This window comes from Scyliorhinus torazame, chromosome 25 (assembly GCF_047496885.1).
Source record: "Scyliorhinus torazame isolate Kashiwa2021f chromosome 25, sScyTor2.1, whole genome shotgun sequence".
NCBI lineage: Eukaryota > Metazoa > Chordata > Chondrichthyes > Carcharhiniformes > Scyliorhinidae > Scyliorhinus > Scyliorhinus torazame.
Genome location: NC_092731.1, coordinates 9460014 through 9481765, shown reverse-complemented (window position 1 = coordinate 9481765; position 21752 = coordinate 9460014). Strand labels below are relative to the sequence as shown.

At 47.4% G+C, this 21752-nt stretch overlaps 1 protein-coding gene across 2 annotated transcripts in view; it reads right to left on the bottom strand.

The window, feature by feature from the left end:
- Window positions 1-16989: 16989 nt before the first annotated feature.
- LOC140402293 (cytochrome P450 2C21-like) overlaps window positions 16990-21752 on the bottom strand; it is a 118672-nt gene continuing 113909 nt past the window's right edge. For both annotated transcript variants that reach the window (XM_072489960.1, XM_072489961.1), the window contains exons 8-9: window positions 19323-19464; window positions 16990-17682 (exon numbers count right to left, since the gene is read on the bottom strand). In XM_072489960.1, the coding sequence (XP_072346061.1) occupies window positions 17501-17682; window positions 19323-19464 (324 nt within the window). In that variant the 3' untranslated portion in view covers window positions 16990-17500. The remainder of the gene's footprint in view (window positions 17683-19322; window positions 19465-21752) is intronic.

Here is a 21752-nt window from a genome sequence, read left to right as displayed (position 1 = left end):
TGTACATAAAGCTGGTGAGACCACATCAGGAGTACTGTGTATCAGTCTTGTTCTCCCTTTTAAAGGAAGGATGTAAATGCATTAGAAGCAGTTCAGAGAAGTTTACCAAAGTAATACCAGGAATGGGTAGTTTGTCTTATTAGGAAAGGTTGGAAAGTTTAGGCTTATATCCACTGGAGTTTCAAAGAGTAAGTGCCAACTTGATTGAAGCCTTTAAGATCCTGAGGGTTATTGACAGCGTGGATGTGCAGAGTATGTTTCCTCTTATGGGAGAACCTGGAACTAGGGGTCGCTGTTTAAAAATAAGAGGTTCCCCCATTTAAGATAGCAGAAACTTTGAATATTTAAAAGGCAGAGGTAGATTCTTGATAAACAAGGCGGTGAAAGGTTGCCGGGGATAGACGGGAGGTTACAGTCAAATGAGCCGTGATCTTATTGAATGACGGATCAAGCTGGAGTAGCCTGCTTCTACTCCTGATTCATCTACATTGGAAACACAAAGGGCGGGATTCTCTGTCGGCTGATGCCGGAATTGGGAAATGTGATTGGGCGGAGAATTGGTTTTGACACTGAAATCGTGGCGGGCACCGGTTTCACGTCAAATCGCAATTCTCCGTTGCCTCGAAAGCAGCGTTAATGCATTCCAGAACGCACGTACAGTAAACAGCGTTGGCATGTGATTAGCGGACCATATCCGGTATTTTCCAGGGCCTCTGCTGGGACAAATTCCCGATGGCGAAGTTCACTTGTTCTTTTTAAAATCATGAGACCGACGCCGTGGCTGCTGAGGGATAGAGAGGGGGTACAGAAAGTGTCCAATATTGCCATAGTTTGCTGACAGCCGTGCTGTTGCGCACGCCTCTGACTGTCCATTGTGAACTTAGGGCCATGGGTCGTGTACCCCAAGCCACCCCCGAGGTGCCCTCTGGTCCCAGCCAAACCATCAGCAGGTTGGACGTGCTCCAGCACAACCAGTGTCATCTTGTTGGCTGGGATGAGTATGTGTGGGAGGGCAATGTGTATATGCGGTTGCAGCTTGTCAGCCTCCTGAGTGTCAATTGCAAATCCTCCCACCTTTCATGACCATAGTCTCCTCGGCCCCTAACCCTCGGCAGTACTACCCTCGCACCCTTGCGCTGCCATCCTGGTACCAGGGTAGTGCTCCTGCCAGCTATGCAATTATCCAGGCACCTTGGCAATGCCAGGGTGGCAGTGGCAAAGTGCCAAGGTGCCCATGTACCAAGGGGAGGGCCAGGGGGCCACCCTGCACTTACTCTGACCACCCAGGGGTCTCTGACAGCCCAGGACGGGTGCCGTTCCGTCTGGACCACGTTTATGAGGCAGGTAGATCCCGGGAGGCTGGTGGATCTCAGGTAAGCTCACCAAAGTCGGTTTAAAACCTGACTCCGATGCTTCGTCGGACTTGGGTAGATCCCTTGAGGTGTGAAGGCTGCCGGGAAACATGCGGGAGGCTTCTTCCAGCATTCACCAGCTGCACCGTGCTTGGTCATAGCGCAGGGCGGTCGATGAAGTGCCCATAATTTCTATGCATGAAATCAATTCAATAAGATGGTCTATGTAGTGGACGTCTATTCCTTTTAGGTAAAATTTGGCGTTCTTGAACTCAGCTACTTGCGATCTCCAACGTGTCCTCATTCCAAAGGGTGCAGAGGAGACTTTATCAGGATGTTGTCTGGGCCGGAGAGTTTTAGCTCTGTGGAACGATTGGATAGACTGGGGTTGTTTTTCTTGGAGCACAGGAAACTGAGGGGGAACATGACCCAGATGTATAAAATTATGAGGGGCAGAAATAGAGTAGACAGGAAGAAACCTTTCCCCTTGGTGGAGGGATCAATAACCAGGGGGCATAAATTTACGGTTCAGGGGCAGCTGGTTTGGAGGAGATATGAGGAAAACCTTTCTACGCAGAGGGTAGTGGAGGCAGAGATCCTCATAACATTTAGTGAAAAATTATCACACGCTGCCCGAACTATTGTGCCCTCTTCCTGACTTTATCACAGCCAATCCACCTAACCTGCAAGTCTTTGGACTGTGGGAGAAAACCGGAGCACCCAGAGAAAACCCACACAGACACAGGGAGAACGTGCAGACTCCACACAGACAGTGACCCAGCAGGGAATCGAACCTGGGACCCTGGCGCTGTGAAGCCACAGTGCTAGCTACATGTGCTACCGCGCTGGTTGTTTCAGTTTGTTATTGAAAATATGGAAATATGTGTCATTTGAAACATGGAAGTCTGGCAATATCTGGTCTGAGAGAAACATGAGAGAATACAAGGAAAGATCCCACAAAGTGTTAACAGCAGCTGCAAAGAGCAGGATTGTAAAATGCAGATATCTTTGGTCAAGCAGGTTTAGCAAACACACAGGATTTTGAACGAAGCCAAAAACAATGGCTCACACCTTCATTGAAAGTAACTATCTTAGTAAGCATCTGGAAAAGCAGGGATGATTGTTTCAGTTGAGCTAGGTGATAAATGTCAACCTTTGAAGTTATAACCAAGTGGATTTTTAGCGTAGAGCTGAAAGCAATGTTTCACACCTTCGTTGAAATTAATTATCTTAGTGAACAGCTGGAAAGGAAAAGAAAGGATGAGGTTCAGTTGAATTTGGGACAATTCTCGGTGTGAAATTTTGCTAATACCAGGTAAATTAAAGAAAACTGGAGACTATCAGTCTACGAGAAACATAATTCAAAGCCAAAATCAAAGTCAAAATTATGAGCTGAGGACACAATTGGAACATAAAACTACAGAAACGACAGGAATCGAACCAAAAGTAACACCTCTTGAAGTCAAAGCATTTTGAACATCACAAAGGAAACAATGTAATCAGATCTATGAGGTGAAGTCATGTCAAAATGAATACTTAGTTGGATTAGAATGTTTATATGAAAGATACTTTTTACAATCAAAGTGAAAAAAGTTACTTTCAATAAAGTCATAAAAACTAGATACTGTTAGAAAAATATATAAACCTAGAGACCAGAGCAGGAACCAGAACCAGAAGCAGAACTCAGAGAGGGAGAGATAGAGAGAGAGAGAGGGGAGAAGCAGAGTCAGATTACAGTCAGCTCAGCCATGGGAAAGAGACAGGGCAAAGCAGCCGAGATAAAACAGCTCATACATCTAAGGAAGACTAGATTTTAAAGAGTAGGCAGAGTCAGCTCAGAGATAGCTCTCACAGCTCGGTACATGGGAAAGACAGGACACAGCAACCGAGCTCATCGGCGAATACATCTAAAGAAGACCAGATTTTAAAAAGAAGATTGATTGTCAAGGTGGGCCTGAAGGCCCCTTCAACCAACCAGAAGGATCCAGAAGCAATATCTTGTTACCTTTCTGTAAAGGCAGTAATTGCAGCTTTTAAAAGAAAAAATATAACAATAAAATAACTTAATTTAACCTGAAATAGTGGTTATTCCAAAGTCTACTTTACTTACTTGGCAATGCGGGATCCAGGATCGATGCTACTAAGTGGTAAGTAGATGAAATCTTCGGTGAAGGTATGGGTTATATTGGGGGATAACTTGAAAACATAGTTTGACCTGAATAGCACCCACTGAAGCCTGTATCGGAGTCGGGGAGTGAGAATCCCTGATCACCATTTGGAATGTAGGCCCTTTTTGGTATAGGGGGAATTCTAAGAATCGTGGTGAGTTTTCAAAAACAACTTCCAGCAAAAAATAAGTTCAATATTGTCCACAACAAGTTCATGTGAATGAATTCCGAGTCATGCTTGTGTTTTTCCTGAAACAAATTAAATCTACTTTTAAAATATTAACGGCCTTATGTTGTGTGTCGTCACTTTCAGATTTCTTTTCAAATACAGGTTGTGCTTTTATCCATATGTTACATTTTTTAGCTGCTTTTGGATTGGTGTCAACGGGACATTTACGACACTAGTTCCCAAAATGCTGGTCTTGTTTAGCTGGTGTTAAGCTTTGTGTAAACCTGTTGGACTCACCACATCAGTATCCAGCCAAACACCTCCTTACCTTCGGGGAGCAGGTACGAAAATTGAAACTGTACGAATGTAAAAAGAAAACTGCTTCCAGTACCTCCTCCATCTTGATGAGGAAACAGTCAATATAATCCCTGTGGTGTTGGGTGTTCTAACACACAGAAGAGCCAACACAGTTGCATATGGTACAACACTTGTTTATTTAAACTCACTATTTACAACTTGGTCTTTGCACTCTGCACGTGGGGGGCTCCCTGCTTGTGGTGTTTCAACAGCTCTTTCATGCTTCCTTCTCCCCAGACCTACTGACCTCCAGGTGTCGTGCTCGTGCTTTTTATGTGGTTGGTGTTCTTGTCTGTGATTGGTTGTGGTGTTGTGTACTCTGATTTGCCTGTTAGTGTGTCCATCATGATGTGTGTGTTTGAATATCATGACATCCCCCCTTTTTACAAAGATATGTGCCTACGTGGTAATAAATATGATCGTGACGTGAGTGCATCTAAGAGTGTGTGTGTGTCGTGTGCAGCATGTGTCTATGACGGAACTATGTACATGGGGCGATGTCGAGTGCGTCACATGAATCCAGTTGTACCATAACATAACAGAAATGCGAACGAGAGAAGAAGAAAAAAAATTTTGAACAGTTGTCCAGTCAGACGACATCTGGAACGATAAACAACAACAGGTTATCATGTAAAATTGTCCAACTTATTAAACATATGAACTGTATTATAAGTCCATTCTAATGGGTTTGCGACGAATTCGGGTTGACCGCCTTAAGGGTGGATCAAGAACCACCGGCTGCTGTGCAGGCATGGCCATGGGTGGCGATGGAAAGGGCGTGATGTGCGGCAGCTCCACAAAGTCATCCTCGGAAGCCTGTTGAGGATCTGGCGTGTTGTGTGGCTGTGAACGTGGAAGTCGGCGAAGGGCGCGCCGATTGCGGCGACGCACGGAACCATCCGGCATGCGAACCAGGAACGAGCGGGGAGCCACTTGTCGGAGGACTTCGGCCGGTGCTGACCAGCCACCATACGGTTGATGGACGCGTACTTTGTCTCCGGAGGACAGGGGGGGCAGGTCCGTCGCTCGTGTGTCGTACCGACCTTTCTGGCGATCACGCTGCAGTTGCATGTCCCGAAGAACCGCCTCATGGTCTGTTGTCGGTGCCAGGACGGAAGGTACCGTCGTCCTGAGGGAGCGACCCATTAGTAGCTGCGCTGGCGAGAGGCCCGTGGATAACGGGGCCGATCGATAGGCCAGCAAGGCAAGGTTAAAGTCCGATCCGGCATCAGCCGCCTTGCACAGGAGCCGCTTTGCGATGTGGACACCCTTTTCAGCCTTCCCGTTCGATTGTGGATGCAGAGGGCTGGATGTCACATGAGTGAAACCATATGCTGCGGCAAAGGACGACCATTCACGGCTGGCAAAACAAGGTCCATTGTCTGACATGACAGTCCTTGGAATGCCATGGCGAGCAAACGTTTCCTTGCAGGCCCCAATGACTGCGGACGACGTCAGATCATGGAGAGGCATGACTTCCGGGTAGTTTGAGAAGTAGTCTATAATAACAATGTAATCTCTGCCGAGCGCGTGAAATAGGTCAACACCCACCTTCGCCCAGGGGGACGTCACCATCTCGTGTGGTAGAAGTGTTTCCGGAGGTTGCGCCGGCTGAAACCTCTGACAGGTTGTGCAGTTGAGCACCATGTTGGCTATGTCTTCATTAATACCCGGCCAATATACCGCCGCCCGGGCCCTTCGTCTGCATTTTTCGACACCCAAGTGGCCTTCGTGTAGTTGACGAAGAATCATCTGGCGCACACTGTGTGGAATGACGATCCTATGCGATTTCATAAGGACCCCGTCTATATTGGTGAGATCATCTCGCACATTGTAAAACTGGGGGCACTGCCCTTTTAGCCACCCTTCCGTCATGTGGCGCATCACTCGCTGCAGCAGAGGGTCAGTCGCCGTCTCTGCGCGTATGTGGGCCAGACAAGGATCATCAGCTGGCATATTTGCTGCTGTCAGAGTCACGTGTGCCTCAATTTGACGCACGAACCCCTCCGCATCTGGTGGTGTGCTCACTGCTCGGGAAAGAGTGTCCGCCACTATGAGTTCCTTCCCCGGAGTGTAGATCAGTTCAAAATCGTACCTCCTGAGTTTGAGTAAGATGCGCTGGAGGCGAGGAGTCATGTCGTTCAGGTCTTTGTTAATGATGTTGACCAGGGGGCGGTGGTCAGTTTCGACCGTGAATCGTGGCAGGCCATACACATAGTCGTGGAACTTGTCCAGTCCAGTTAACAAGCCCAGGCATTCTTTTTCGATTTGCGCGTAGCGCTGTTCGGTAGGGGTCATGGCTCGTGAGGCATACGCAACCGGGGCCCATGATGACGTGCTGTCTTTTTGCAGGAGTACCGCTCCAATACCAGATTGGCTGGCGTCTGTTGAGATCTTTGTAGGGCGAGTCGCGTCAAAGAAGGCCAGCACTGGTGCCGTGACCAGTTTGTGCTTGAGCTCCTCCCATTCCTGCTGATGCGACTGGTGCCAGTTGAATTCCGTCGATTTTTTTACGAGATGGCGCATGTTTGTTGTATGAGAAGCCAGGTTGGGAATGAACTTCCCAAGGAAGTTGACCATGCCCAGGAATCTTAAGACAGCCTTCTTGTCAGCCGGTCGTGGCATGGCTGTGATGGCGCTAACCTTGTCTGCATCGGGACGGACCCCGGACCTTGAGATGTGGTCCCCGAGGAATTTCAGCTCCGTCTGGCCGAAAGCACACTTCGCACGGTTGAGACGCAGGCCATTTTGCCGTATGCGGGTGAAGACACGTCGAAGACGATGCATGTGTTCCTGCGGAGTGGTGGACCAAATGATGATATCGTCCACATATACACGTACCCCTTCGATGCCTTCCATCATCTGCTCCATAATGCGGTGGAATACTTCAGATGCCGAAATGATGCCGAATGGCATCCGGTTGTAGCAGAATCTGCCAAAAGGGGTGTTGAATGTGCATAGTCTTCGGCTGGCCGGGTCCAGTTGGATCTGCCAGAATCCTTTGGACGCATCCAATTTAGTGAATATGTTGGCTCGCGCCATCTCGCTGGTGAGGTCTTCTCGTTTTGGGATGGGATAGTGTTCCCGCATGATGTTGTTGTTCAGATCTTTTGGATCTATACATATACGGAGCTCGCCAGAGGGCTTCTTTACACAGACCATGGAGCTGACCCATGGCGTGGGCTCCGTGACCTTGGATAGGACCCCTTGGTCCTGAAGAATCTGCAGTTGTGCCTTGAGGCGGTCTTTGAGAGGCGCAGGAACCCTGCGAGGTGCGTGAACGACAGGGATGGCGTCCGGTCTGAGTCGAATCTTGTACGTGTGTGGCAATGTCCCCATGCCTTCAAAAACCTCCTGGTTGTGAGCGAGGAGGGAATGGAGATTCGCGTGGAACTCAGCATCCGGGAAGTCGGATATCTCATCTGGAGAGAGAGACATGATGCGCTGTACCAGGTGAAGGACCTTACACGCTTGTGCGCCCAGTAACGAGTCCTTTGATGAGCCCACAACTTCGAAGGGGAGTGTGGCCGTGTACCTCTTGTGAGTCACCTGTAGCTGGCAAGATCCTACGGACGGGATAACGTTCCCGTTATAGTCAACCATCTTAAGCCGGGATGGTGTGATGAGTGGTTTGACCTTCATGGCCTGGACTGCAGAGTAAGCAATCAGGTTGGCGGATGCGCCGGTGTCCAGACGGAAGGCGACGCGCGATCGGTTGACCGTCAGGGTGGCACACCACTCATCGTCTGGATTGATGGCATTGACCTTGTTGACATCAATGACGGCAACTCTGAAGTCATCCTGGTCATCTGCATCACTTAACTGGAAGTCTTGATGCGTGGGCTGGACGGTCCTGACTCGTGTGCGAGGTTGTCGAGGATGCGCCGGATCCATGGGTTGAGCCGCACGACAGCGGGCTGCGTAGTGGCCTATCATGGCACATCTGTTGCACTGTTGGTATTTTGCAGGACATTGCCCTTTTAAGTGTAGACCTCCACACTTGCTGCACGTCATGACGTCACGGCGTTCGTTGCGCCACTGCGCATGCGCAGTGCGATCTTGCGGTGGGCGCGCCTGCGCAGTGCGTCCCTCGTTGTGGCCGTTATTCTTGGCGCGCACCTGCGCGGGAGACCGCGAAAAGCGCGGGAAGCGGCCGCTGTCGTCCGGGCCGTGGGGCGGGAAGAAATCGACGGCCTGGATGCGTTCGACGTCGTGGGCGGCCTGGCTTGCCGATTCGACGGCTGGGGACCCCCTCCGTGCCAACTCGGACGCCTGAAATCGGGCAAAACGGCAGGTCGCATTTTCATGGAGGACACAGGCTTCCACAGCAGACGCCAAGGTGAGGCTCTTTATTTTAAGAAGCTGCTGGCGTAGGCCACTGGAGGCAACGCCAAAAACAATCTGGTCCCTGATCATGGACTCTGTGGTGGTGCCGTAACCGCAGGACTGCGCTAGAATCCGGAGGTGCGTCAAAAAGGGTTGAAAAAGCTCCTCCTTACCTTGCAGGCGTTGCTGAAAGATGTATCTTTCGAAAGTTTCGTTTACTTCAGTTTGAAAGTGCTGGTCCATTTTGAGGATGACCGTGTCATATTTGGCCTGGTTTTCGCCTTCCTCGAACACCAGTGAATTAAAGACATCATTTGGGTGGGGGCCTGCGTAGAAGAGGAGCATTGCAATCTTCGAATCATCCGAGACATTCTGTTTTTCGGTGGCACGGATGTACAGGTCAAATCGCTGCCTGTAGAGCTTCCAGTTGGTGCCTAGGTTCCCCGTGACTTGCATCGGCTGCGGTTTGCCGGTGTGGTCCATGTCCAGAATGGCAGGTTGGTAGGCAGGTATCGATCCACTCCTGTACCATGTGGTGTTGGGTGTTCTAACACACAGAAGAGCCAACACAGTTGCATATGGTACAACACTTGTTTATTTAAACTCACTATTTACAACTTGGTCTTTGCACTCTGCACGTGGGGGGCTCCCTGCTTGTGGTGTTTCAACAGCTCTTTCATGCTTCCTTCTCCCCAGACCTACTGACCTCCAGGTGTCGTGCTCGTGCTTTTTATGTGGTTGGTGTTCTTGTCTGTGATTGGTTGTGGTGTTGTGTACTCTGATTTGCCTGTTAGTGTGTCCATCATGATGTGTGTGTTTGAATATCATGACAATCCCTGGGAAAATCTTTCGGCAAACTTTCTTTATGACTTTGAATCATTTGTTTTATAAAATTCAGCAAATCTGCTGAATTTCTGAAGAGCTTTTTGTGAGGCCCAGGCAGGAAATCCATGATCGTCAGGGTTATTGTGCAGCTGCAAGGCAAAAAAAATGTTTGTTAACACTTAGATTTCTGGTCGTATGGTGTCATTGGACGGGATTTAGGGGCTGTTCACACCGGCAGGAAATTCCGGTTCCACACCGGTACACTGGAAATCCTATTGACAACGGCGGGACCGGTAGATACCGCTGACAGGCCGCCTCCCCGCCAAAAAACACGTGGCAGGGTGGACCGTAAATCCCACCCATTAGATTGGTGTGGACTCAGTTATCCTAAACGGGACAATGCATGATAAACAGTTCAATCTCCTGGTGTCATGCCGAACCAGAGGGACCAAGAGAGTCTTTGATTCGATTCTTGGTCTTAGGTGAGCCAACAAGAGCTGGCACTAAGCTGGGAAAAAAGGACAGGTAGCACGGTGGTGCAGTGGTTAGCACTGTTGCCTCATGGTGCTGAGGACCCGGGTTTGATCACGGGTCACGGTCCGTATGGAGTTTGCACATTCTCCCCGTGTCTGCGTGTGTTTCACCCCCACAACCCAAAAAGACGTGCAGGGTAGGCGAATTGGCCACGCTAAATTGCCCCTTAATTGGAAAAAACAGAATTGGGTACTCTAAATTTATTTAAAAAGCTGGGGAAAAAGGCTCATGTTTCTAAATAACAACAGGAAAAAAACGGGTGGGAGAAAACAAGCTTTTAACTTGCAGAGCGAACATAGGGTGGAGGACACAAGTATGGCACCCAGTCAGAGAAGTGGTTATGATATTGGACTAAAAATCCAGATGACATTGGGTGGGATTCTCATATCCCAATGCCGGATCGGGACAGGCGGGGGTTTGACGCCAGGTCACGATGCTCCGCTCCCTTCAAATCGGCATCATTAGGACGTGCGCCAATGTGGTTAATACGTCATCAGCAGGCACACCCGCAATGCTCTGCCTGCAACGGGCCGAGTTCCCAGCAGTCGGGAGCCTGGCGTGCCGGCGCGTGGACAGTGTCCAGCACCACCACATTCGGCAAAGATCCATTCCGCTGGCCGGGCGGCTTCTGCCAGGGCTGCGGGGAGTAGGGGGTGGCCAGGAGGTTGCCTATAGGGTTGGGGTGGGTGGGTATGCGGTCCAGCATGGCCGGCGCCACCTTTTCCGGTGTGACCAATGCATGTGTGAGTGTGTCGGCATGCGCGTCTCCCGCTTATCAGCCCTGCACATGTGCAGCACGGGACCCTGCGATTCTCCGACTGTTTTCCGCTCATTCCGTGGATGTTTCACACGGCGCCGGTGCTAGCCTCTCACCGGTAGCGGAATCGGTGAGGCTTTCGCGCCGATTTTCCCGTCGTGAAGCACTACGGATCATCCGTTGGCATCGGCACTTAGTATCTTTTGAAGCAAAACAATGTTTATTCTATGAACTCAAGTTAACCTTTTTAAAACATACAGTGAACATCTTAGCAACGATTAATTCAAATACAACCTCCAAAGAATACAACACTAAGTAATCCTTCCAGCTGTCCTTTTAACATCTGTAAGACTTAAAAACATAACGTTTAACAGAAACACATCACGTTAAAGTCACTACTGAGAGTAGTTATTAGTTTTAAATCACTAAAGGATCGATTTACAGTTTCTGGATTACAGAGAGAGAGACTCATACACTTTCTGGCTGTGACTGCAGCTATCCAGCTCTGAAAACGAAACTAGAGGGTCGGTGCAGACTCGATGGACTGAATGTACTCCTTATGCACTGTACGGATTATGTAGATAGGGAATAGAAATAGGTGAAAACTGTTACTCAACAGGTTAGGCAACACCTGTCGCGAGAAACAAACATTTCAGTTCGAAAGGTCGTCAGTCTGCCTGGACTACTGAATACTTCCAGCATTTTCTGTTTGTATTTCATGTTTCTAGGTAGAAAAGCTCAGGAGGACTGAGAAGGTAAATTAAATAACATTTAATTCGTAAACATAAAGTAAAAGGCTGCAACGTGGCTTCCAGCTCACAGGTCTCAATCGGGACGACTGGCAGTGCCGACCCCATTCCGGGTTGGATTATAAAGGGTGAATTTACGAGCCCCGTTGTGCGGACCTCAGCTCACGAGCGGGGAGCTGATATTCCACGAATCTCACGGAGAGATCAGTCGATGTGTCCCGTGGGTCTTGTGAGGGGTATTATACGAGTATTCACAGTATTTTGTCTTTGCAGACATATTTTCTGTCGTGACTATGGCTGGGATTTCCCACCCCCGCACCATGTTTTCCAGCGGCGGCTCGCCAATGATCGCCAGCGGGATCGTCTGCTCCACCAATGGCATTTTGCATTGTTCACTGGTGAACACCTGAGGTCGCCATTGGCAGGAAGGGCCTGAAAACTGAGCTCTATGGACTGGATTCTCCCAAAATGTGACAATGTCCCCACGCTGGCGTTTTACTCTCAGGTTTCCTTGGAAAAAGATGAGCTGATTCACTGGCCTACAGGGGGCTAGCTGGGACCTGGAGTAGTTCACGCAGCTTTAGCTGCGGATACGGGCCCCCGCACGTCCGGTTTTGAGTCCACGCATGCGCACGGCGGTGGCCTCCAGCGGCCGCTCCGAGCGCCATGGCAGACTCGGACCGCGGAGACAGGTGAAGAATGTAGGCCGCCCCCCTCGATTGGCCACGCGCCCGAAGATCGACAGGCATGAGCTGTCCCCTGGCCGCCCATAAGGCCCCCTCCCCGGTGTCTGATCCCCCGCCCCCGACCAGGGCGACCGCGGGGCCATTGATTTCAGAGCCATTGATGTAGACGGGTGGGGGGTGTCGTGCTGTGCTTCCTGAAGTCGATGATCAGTTCCTTGGTCTTTTCAACATTTAGAGAGAGGTTGTTTTCGGTACACCATGCAACCAAGTGATCTATCTCCCTTCTGTAGTCTGATTCGTCGTTGTTTGAGATACGACCCACCACAGTCGTATCATCTGCAAACTTATAGATTGAATTGGAGTTGAATCTCGTCACACGGTCATGTATGACAGGGAGTACAGTGGAGGACTGAGCACACCGTTGTGGGGCCCCGGTGTTGAGGACTATTGTGGAGGAGGTGTTGTTACCTATCCTGACAGATTGCGGTCTGTTGGTGAGGAAATCAAAGATCCAGCTGCACAGGGAGGGGTCAAGTCCAAGGCTGCAAGGTTTGGTTATTAGTCTTGTTTGGATAATAGTTTTGAAGGTGGAGCTGTAATCTATTGTGGTGAATGTAATCACCATAATCTAAGTTGTCTGAAGTACTGTGTCCTATGGCCAGGGAATGGTAATATGATCTCCTTCCATGTATTGTACTGGAACCCTGGTGGGCTCCGCCCCCCCCCCCCCCCGGGGCGGTATAAAGACCCGCCGCCTGTGGGCGGCGTTCATTGTTACAGCGGTCACAGGCAGACAAGTTCTTTGATAATAAAGTTCACTGACAAATGAGGTTCTTTTATATTGAAATAAACTTTATTATCGACACAGGATTAAACAAATTGACCTCACAGAAAATAGCTTTACAATTAACAGTTTTAAAAATCTTAAAATAAAAGGACACACTTTAACCAGTGACTTATACACCCTTTATCTCCAATTAAGCAAAGCCCATTGCAGGTCAAACGGCATTGCTAAATAAAGTTAGCAAACACAGGGATACTTGCTCTACTCGTGTAGAGCTTTCTTGGAAAGACTGCATGGAGAGAGAGAGACAGAGACATATTTCCGGAACAGCCTGCAGATGCTTCTGGCTTTTTTCAGACTCCTGCTCAGCCTGACAGCATTTGACAAAACTGCTGCTCAACTCCCAGCAGACTGCCAAACCTATTTCAAACTGCAAATCTCCAGTCAGACTTGGCTCCTCCCATTAATTACATCATCTCTGTTCAACTCAGTTCGCATGACCTGCTTACCTACGTTTAAACACAATGGGTGGAATTATCGGTTTGAGAGACAATAAGTGGGATTCTCCGCTTGCTGACGCCGTACTCGACGATCAGGCGGTGAATCCATTTTGATGGCAACATCTGGGGCGGCACCATTTTTCGGATGCACCACCCCCACCTAAATAGCTTTCTCAGTGAGTCCACTGCACGCCGTTGGGTCGGCCTCAGGACGTCACCTGAAGGCCCTCCCCTGATCCTCCGACCCTAATGGGCTGACTTCCCGACGGCGTGGGACACGTGTGCTCTGAGTTTTTGTCAACCTCGCATGGCGGCTATGGACCGTGTCCAGTACAGCCATAGTCCGGGGAGGTGGGGGGGTTGCCATTCCGCTGGCCGGGGGGCGCATTCGCGGGGGAAAGGACGACTGGTGAAGGGTGGCGAGGGTGGTACAGAAGGGCACTATCTGGCAGACCGGTGCCATGTTGTACGGCGCGACCGCTGTAGGTCATGGACCCGGCAATTATCCGACCATTTCTGTCGCGAATGCCAGGGGTTTTACGTGGCGCGACTGCGAGCCCCCCAACGGGCGGAGCATCGGTGTGGGGGCAGCGCCGACTTTTTCATCGTAAACCTAGACACTTCCTCCAGACACAGCCTCAAAATCAGAGAATCCAGCCCGAAGTGTTGACACCGGGAATTAATTGGGAGTGTTCCCTGTTCCCGTTGGGAGCGCCAGACCGGAGTCGTTCAGGCCAGCAATCTGCCCACGTGAAACGAGTGAAATTCCAACTGATGCCTGCGCGGATTCGCTGAGGCCGGAAATGGCACTGGAGAACTTGACAAACTGGAGCTGCATCTAAGCACTCTGCTCTCCACTCACTTTCATTGCAGCCAGGAAAATGGGACTGAGGAGAGCGAATACAGAGCTGGAGACACTGCTGTGGAGGTGAGGCGAGACACCCTATTTGTCTGCGGAAGTCAACCAGGCCTGGGCGCAGTTGGCACGGGCGGTGAGCGCTGTGGACTCCACCGTGAGAACCAGCCTGCAATGCCAGGAGAAGCTAGTAAACCTCCTTAGGGTGACGCTGGCTGAGCTGTGCCAGGCACCGAGGGACTTGGCACAGTCCCAGAGGGACATGGCCAAGTGCATCGAGATCCTGGTCGAGACTACAGTGGACCTCTAAGATTGGTAGCGCAAGGTGACGGTGGAACCTTCAGAGCTCACTCCGCCGCACCTCCGTCCCAAGGGGTCCGGGACCATTGGGGACCCCAATTGACTGTTTTACGCTGCACATATGACATAGCAAAACTTTCTCTACTGTACTTATATTATTTCCCTGTTTGTTGTGTCCTGTCCTTGTTTCCCATGTATGTATCTAGTCTGACTGAGCCAGGTTGCAGTGCAGTGAATGGTTTATCTGACACCGTATCCAAGTGGGAAACCTTTACGTGAACCAGGCAATGAGTGCTGATGGATTACTGAGTAATGGCAGCTATCACCGTCGAGCTTCATTAAAAGGAGTGTTGACCTGGAGGATTAGAGTCCAGGTGGGATATTAAAATGTACGAGCATGTTGGCAAGCCTGCTTCGACCTACTGAGTTCTGCTTTTATCTTGAATGCATATTCTGCATGCATTCCTTTGATATGAGTTACCACTAATACATGCTCCTCACTTAATTGGATCAATATATCCACACGTTTTTAAACTTAACATCACATCCACAGTTTTCCCAGTTCTGCTGAAACTTAAAGCAAGGTAAAGTCACAATGGCAATTGAAGGGATTGATTTAAACTGGTACCCGACAATTAATATTCAATACTTACATCAGCTTCTTACCCAATAGTGCAAAAGGGTTCATTCAAAGTAATTTTGCTGAGAATTTACTTTATACAGTTGAGAATCACATCAGGGTGAGCAGCATCTGGGCTTCCTTTGATTGGACCTCGGATGAGGAACAAACCAACAGCAGCCTGCTGTTGTAGGACATGAGCTGGACATTAGAGCGGGGATCAGCAACTACAGCCTGCCTTTCAGAGATCTGCAGCTGGACAGTGGAGGGAGCGTAGTTCCCACGAGTCATTACCAATGACAAGGTGAACAGGACGAGGGAGATGTGGCGGTACTTCAGGAGGCTCAGGTTATTATGTCAGTTGTGGCAAACATCGGGGCTGGATTCTCCGTTCTGGAGAAACGGCGTGAAAACGGTGGCATTTAATGCCAGGAAAACTGGCGCAAAATGGCTACCGATTCCCTGCTCTGAGTGTGCCAGCAGCCAGGCAGCGTATTCATTGAATTTGATTCTACTGATTCAGTATTAATCTTTTAGCAATATGTTAGTAATACAGTCAAATAATTGATTCATTGTTATTGCATAATATTAATTTGTTCAGAACTTTAATAATGTTTGCTGTAATGCTTGAAATGCAATGCTTGCCCACTCTATTGTTGAAGATTGTTATCAATGACAATGTGAATGAGTTCCTCTTCGGGCTTTTACCTATCCTATCACATTTACTCCTTTGTTTTATCTCATTGTGACATATCTGACTTAATCTTTTGATTTATCAAAGGGAGGACTGAAGCAAATCAGCTATTTCTGATAGGTAAAAGGTTATTTTTATGTAAATATTAAAGCCCAGTCTTTAAAACCCATTTAAAAATAAGGATTTCAGTATTCATAACCTTAGGTCATGACAAAACACATAACTTGAACAGAGGTACAGAGCTTGACACATCCACAAACTACCTGGAGAAAAATGCAACATTTTTCCTGACATTATGAACTGACTATTGTTCTAATGAACAGAATTCAAAATTAGTTTCATATTAAAAATGAGCTGTACCAGTAATCAAGGTCGGAATGAGCACCAGAGCAAAATGAATCCACCATTGATCAGAATATGGATAAAATGTGAGTCAGCAGAAAACCAGTAAGAACCACCTTCAGCCAAAGTAGAGGAATCTCCCATTCCGTGGCTGCCTTTGGAGCTCTTGATGCCATTGCTGGGTGTGGTGGTATGTATTAGGGTTAATACGGTACACCACGTGTCGACAGGCTATTGGTGGAGGGATGCCGGGTCCTGATAGGATCGGCTGCCTACTGGGCTCCGCCAAGAAATGCCGGTATAAGAACCCGGCATTTCCCCCAGCAGCTGCATTCTGGAACCAAGCTGCTGGGGATCAAGTTCTGCTTAATAAAGCCTTTAATTGACGTTACTTCAACCTGCCTTGCGGCATATTGACGGTACAACACTGGGTGATGAAAAATGAAAGTCTGACTCTCATTTTGAATGTAACATTAATTTGAAAAGCAGTAAATAAAGAATATTCTCACCCCAGTATTAATGTTGCCCACAGCATCAATTATGCAGACCCAAATTTGGGGAGATTTTAATTTGTCCTTTATTGCAGATGCACCTATCAAATGCCTGGATGTGGACTCTTGTTTTTTTTTTAAAAATTGCCTGAAGGATTGTCCCAATAAACATTAATATCAGAGAATCTAGTTTGTGCAAACGGTAAAAAATATATACTCAATTACTTCTTACTGATAACTTGGAGGGCGGGGGTGGAGATGTAGCAGACATGGAATCAACTATTTTATCCCTTGTGGGAAATGTTCACAAATCCCAGCGTATAAGGGAAGTCTAAAACACAGTTCAGACATGGGCATCTTCTGATGTAAGGTCATAACCTTCCTCTGAGTGACGGAATGATTATCATAGTTGTGTCTTAAAAAATACAGCAACCAGTCCAGTATACAGAATGAATTCCAAAGACAACTTAATTTTATAGCTGTTTAAACAAATGTTATAACAATTCTATAGGATTACAGAAAAATCATATATAATCACTTTTATCATTGCTTCGTTTCTGCTTTCATATCGATTAATTTGCTCATCGTGCATCAGATTGCGTTTGCTGTTGGCAAGTATTGTGATGCCAGCAAAGAGAATTTCTGCAACCAAAGATTAGACAGGATTCTGGATACTGAAGATCACGCTATGTTCTGAATTAGTAAATGTAAGATACAAGTGTCAACTTTAGATCAGGTGTAGCATTGTCACCTGAGTTAATAGGCTGGCTCTTCAAGCTGCATTCCAGAGATGGACACAATCAGCACAGTACTGAGTGGGTGCTGCACTGCTATAAGTTCCATCTTTTGGATGAGACAAGCCTGACCTGCTCTCTTATGTTAATATAATACTACTATTTAAAGATAATGGTCCAATATCAATCCCTCAGCCAACATCACAAAAAACATTCTATTTTATTCAATTCCAGATCAATTGATGACCAAGTTGATTTTAGCGAGAAATGAAATAGAACTCGTAATCATTTGGCACAACTGCTAAACCACTTATGGCTGGTGAGATGTCAATTTCCTTGTGGTCGATAACAGGCTTGAAGACAAAGCTCTGCAGCAGAGTAGTCAAGAAAAGAAAGAGTTCCATGCGAGCCAAGGATTCTCCCGGGCAGATTCTTTTCCCTGAAAGGTTAAGAAACAATTCTGAAATTTGTTTGTAGTATTGTTTGCTTTCTTGTGATAAATGGAAGTGGGTGTGTTCAAGCTGTTAACTTTCCAATTTTTAAAATTCTGACACTTCTGCCTGTCTTAGGTGGAGTTCCCTCTTGGCATCCCATCAATCTGCACTGGATTTGAATCTTAACCATGAGGTGAATGGTCATTTTCTAACCCACATACTCAATATCCAACAAAATGTAATTTACTCGCTTATTGGTGATGGAATCCTGCAATGCTTGAGAATATTTATTGACATTTTTACTGTTTAACCCTAACCCTTTCTGTCCTCCACAAAAGTTCTCACACCCAACTAACCACAGGAATCATTGTGCCCTTTGAGGATTTGATTACCTTGTGCCAGACTAATACCTATTATCTCCAATTATGCTCCCAACCAGGTGTTTAAGTGGTGGACGGAGTGCCAATCAACCAGGCAGCCTTGTCCAGGATTATGTCGAACTTTGGAGTGTTGCTTGAGCTGCTCACATTCAGTCAAGTGGATAATATTCTATCACTTTCCTGATTTATGCCTTGTAGATGGTTTAAAGGCTTTAGGGAGCCAGGAAGTGTCTTACTCATTGCAGAATATATGGTCTTTGACCCGCTCTTGTCGCCGCAGTATTTATATTTCAGTTCAGTTCAGTTCCTGGTCAGTGGTAACCCCCAAATGCCGATGAATGCTTTGGGGAGGTGGTTAGACTTCCTGTTGTCAGAGATGGTCATTGCCTGGTGCTTGTGTAGCCAAATGTTATTTGTCACTTATCAGCCCAAACTTGAATGGTGCCTGGGTCTTGCTGCATGTGGGCACAGACTGCCTCATTATCTGATGAGTTGCAATTGGAAGTGAACTCTGAACAATCAGTGAACATCCCCACATCAAGCCTTCAAATGGGAAGATAGTTACCCTGAGAAGCTCCCGCAGCCACGTCCTGGGGCTGAGATGATAAGTTTTCAACAACCTCAGTCATCATCTTTTGTGATGTGGAGATGCCGGCATAGCACTGGGATGAGCACAGTAAGAGGTCTTACAACACCAGGTTTTAAGTCCAACAGGTTTGTTTCAAACACTAGCTTTCGGAGCCAGTTCCTCAGAGTCACCTGAGGAAGGAGCAGTGCTCCGAAAGCTAGTGTTTGAATCAAACCTGTTGGACTTTAACCTGGTGTTGTAAGACTTCTTACTGTGATCACCTTTTGTGCGGGGTATAACTTCAGCTGGTGTAGTGATTCCCCCCATTGATTTCCATTGATTTCAATTTTAATAGGGCTGCTTGAATCCACATGTGATCAAATGCTGCCTAGATGTCTTAGGTAGACACTCTGACCTCTGGAATTCAGCTCTTTCGTCCATATTTGGACCAGGCCTGTAACAAGGTGTGGAGCTGAATGCTCCCTGTGAGATCCAAGTTGCTGTGTAAAGTGTCACTTGGAAGCACTGACGATGACACCTGAAATTTTACAGGAGGAAATTATTCTCTAAAATCGCGGGATTGTAACCAAAATCCCTGCATCGTCTGGCTTGGTGCAATTGTGATTACTGTTTTGAAGTTTGGGGTTAAAATGTGGTGTTGCAAAGTGAGAAATGTAACAAAGGAAAGAGACTGTACCTGCCGAGAATGCCACAAAACTTTCACTCTTTTTGAAGTGCCCATTCTCATCAAGAAAATGGTTTGGGTTAAATTCTTCTGGAGTCTCCCACTGGCTGGTGCCTTTCAAAACAGAGGAAAGCAGAGGAACCACACATGTGCCCTAAAAACAAAATTATGAGATCAGACAAGAAAACAAGAAAAATGCACATAAGAATTACACACTTGTGTGCATTCCAACATAGCAACATCATGATCAAGTAACATCAATAAGCAGTCAGAGTAGCTCCCAGCAGGCAATCAATGAAAAGAGCAACAAATTTGATGTCATGTATTGAGAAAACGCAAGCTAACTTCTCCACGCAGAACTTTTCTCAGAATGTAAAGCTTTACTGATGAACAGCATTTAGGGGGGAACAGAATAGGGGACAGGACAAAACATACACAGCAACAACATACGAGAAAATAATTAAAAGTATGTTCAGCATTGTGGAGAATAGGAAATGCAGTAATAGAAGAACAGCACTGAACCTTAGAATAGTTGATAAGACCATAAAACACAGGAGCAGAATGAGTCCACTCAGCCCATCGAGTCTGCTCCGCCATTCAATTATGGCTGATACTTTTCTCATCCCCATTCTCCTGCCTTCTCCCCGTAACCCTAATCCCCTTATTAATCAAGAACCTATCTATCTCTGTCTTAAAGACATTCAGTGATTTGGCCTCCACAGCCTTCTGCGGCAAAGTATTCCACAGATTCACCACCCTCTGGCTGAAGAAATTCCTCCTCACCTCAGTTATAAAAGATTGTCCCTTTTGTCTGAGATTGTGTCCTCTGGTTCTAGTTTTTCCTACAAGTGGAAACATCCCCTCCATGTCCACTCTATCCAGGCCACGCAGTATCCTGTAGGTTTCAATAAGACTCCCCCTCATCCTCCTAAACTCCAACGAGATTACAGACTCTGAGTCCTCAACCGTTCCTCATACGACAAGCTGTTCATTCCAGGGATCATTCTTGTGAACCTCCTCTGGATCTTTTCCAAGGCCAGCACATCTTTCCTTAGATACGGGGCACAAAACTGCTCACAATACTCCAAGTGGGGTCTGACCAGAGCCTTTTACAGCCTCAGATGTACATCACTGGTCTTGGACTTTCGAGATGAACGTTAACATTGCATTTGCCTTCGTAACTGCTGACTGAACCTGCGCATTAATGTCAAGAGAATCATGAACAAGGGCTCCTAAGTCCCTTTGTGCTTCTGATTTCCGAAGCATTTTCCCAATTAGAAAATAGCCTATGGCTCCATTCATCCTTCCAAAGTGCATAACCTCACACTTTTCCACATTGTATTTCATTTGCCACTTCATTGCCCACTCTCCTAACCTGTCCAAATCCTTCTGCAGCCCCCCGGCTTCCTCAATACTACCTGTCCCTCTACAGATCTTTGTATCATCTGCAAACTTAGCAACAGGTTGGTTGGTTGGTTTGGTCCACCCCCCTCCCCAACACCCTCCCCCTATCCCCAGGTGCTTGTTGGTTTAGCACAGTGGGCTAAACAGCTGGCAGAACAAGGCAGCAGCGCGGGTTCAATTCCCATACCGGCCTCCCCGAGCAGGTGCCGGAATGTGGCAACTTGGGGCTTTGCACAGTAACTTCATTGAAGCCAACTTGTGACAATAAGCAATTATTATTAACAGTGCCTTCAGTTCCTTCTTCCAGATCATTAATGTATATTGTGAAAAATTGCGGTCCCAGCACAGACCCCTGAGGCACGCCACCACACTGCAAGTCACCAGCTGCCATCCTGAAAAAAAAACCTTTATCCGCATACTCTGCCTTCTGCCAGTCAGCCAATCCTCTATCCATGCCAGGATCTTACCTTTAACACCTGGACCAGATGGAGTACACCCCAGGGTTCTAAAAGAGGTAGCTAAGCAGATTGTGGAGGCATTGGTGGTGATCTTTTAGGAATCACTGGAGACAGGAAGGGACCCAGGGAACTGGAAACAACTCCGCTGTTTAAGAAGGGAGGGAGTCGGAAGATGGGGAATTATAGACTGGTCAGCCTGACTTCGGTCATTGGGAAGATTTTAGAGTCCATGATTAAAGATGAAAAAGAAAGAGAAAGAGAGGAAAAAGAAAGAGAGAGATAGTTTGAACTTTGGAAAATGGCCATGAAACATGAGTCAGTTAAAATTGGCGGACGTAAAGGGAAACGTCCAGGTGGAGGATAGTGATGAGGATAGTGAGAAAGAGCGTCATAGTCGAAGGTTTGGTGGGGATCTATTTAAATATGTTCACGCAGAGCCAAGATTTGATGAGAAGGTGGTTGAAGCCTTTTTCATTTCATTTGAGAAGGTAGCTAAACAAATGAAATGGCCACAGGACATGTGGGTATTACTGATTCAAACAAAGCTGGTAGGTAAGGCTAGTGAAGTGTTTGCATCACT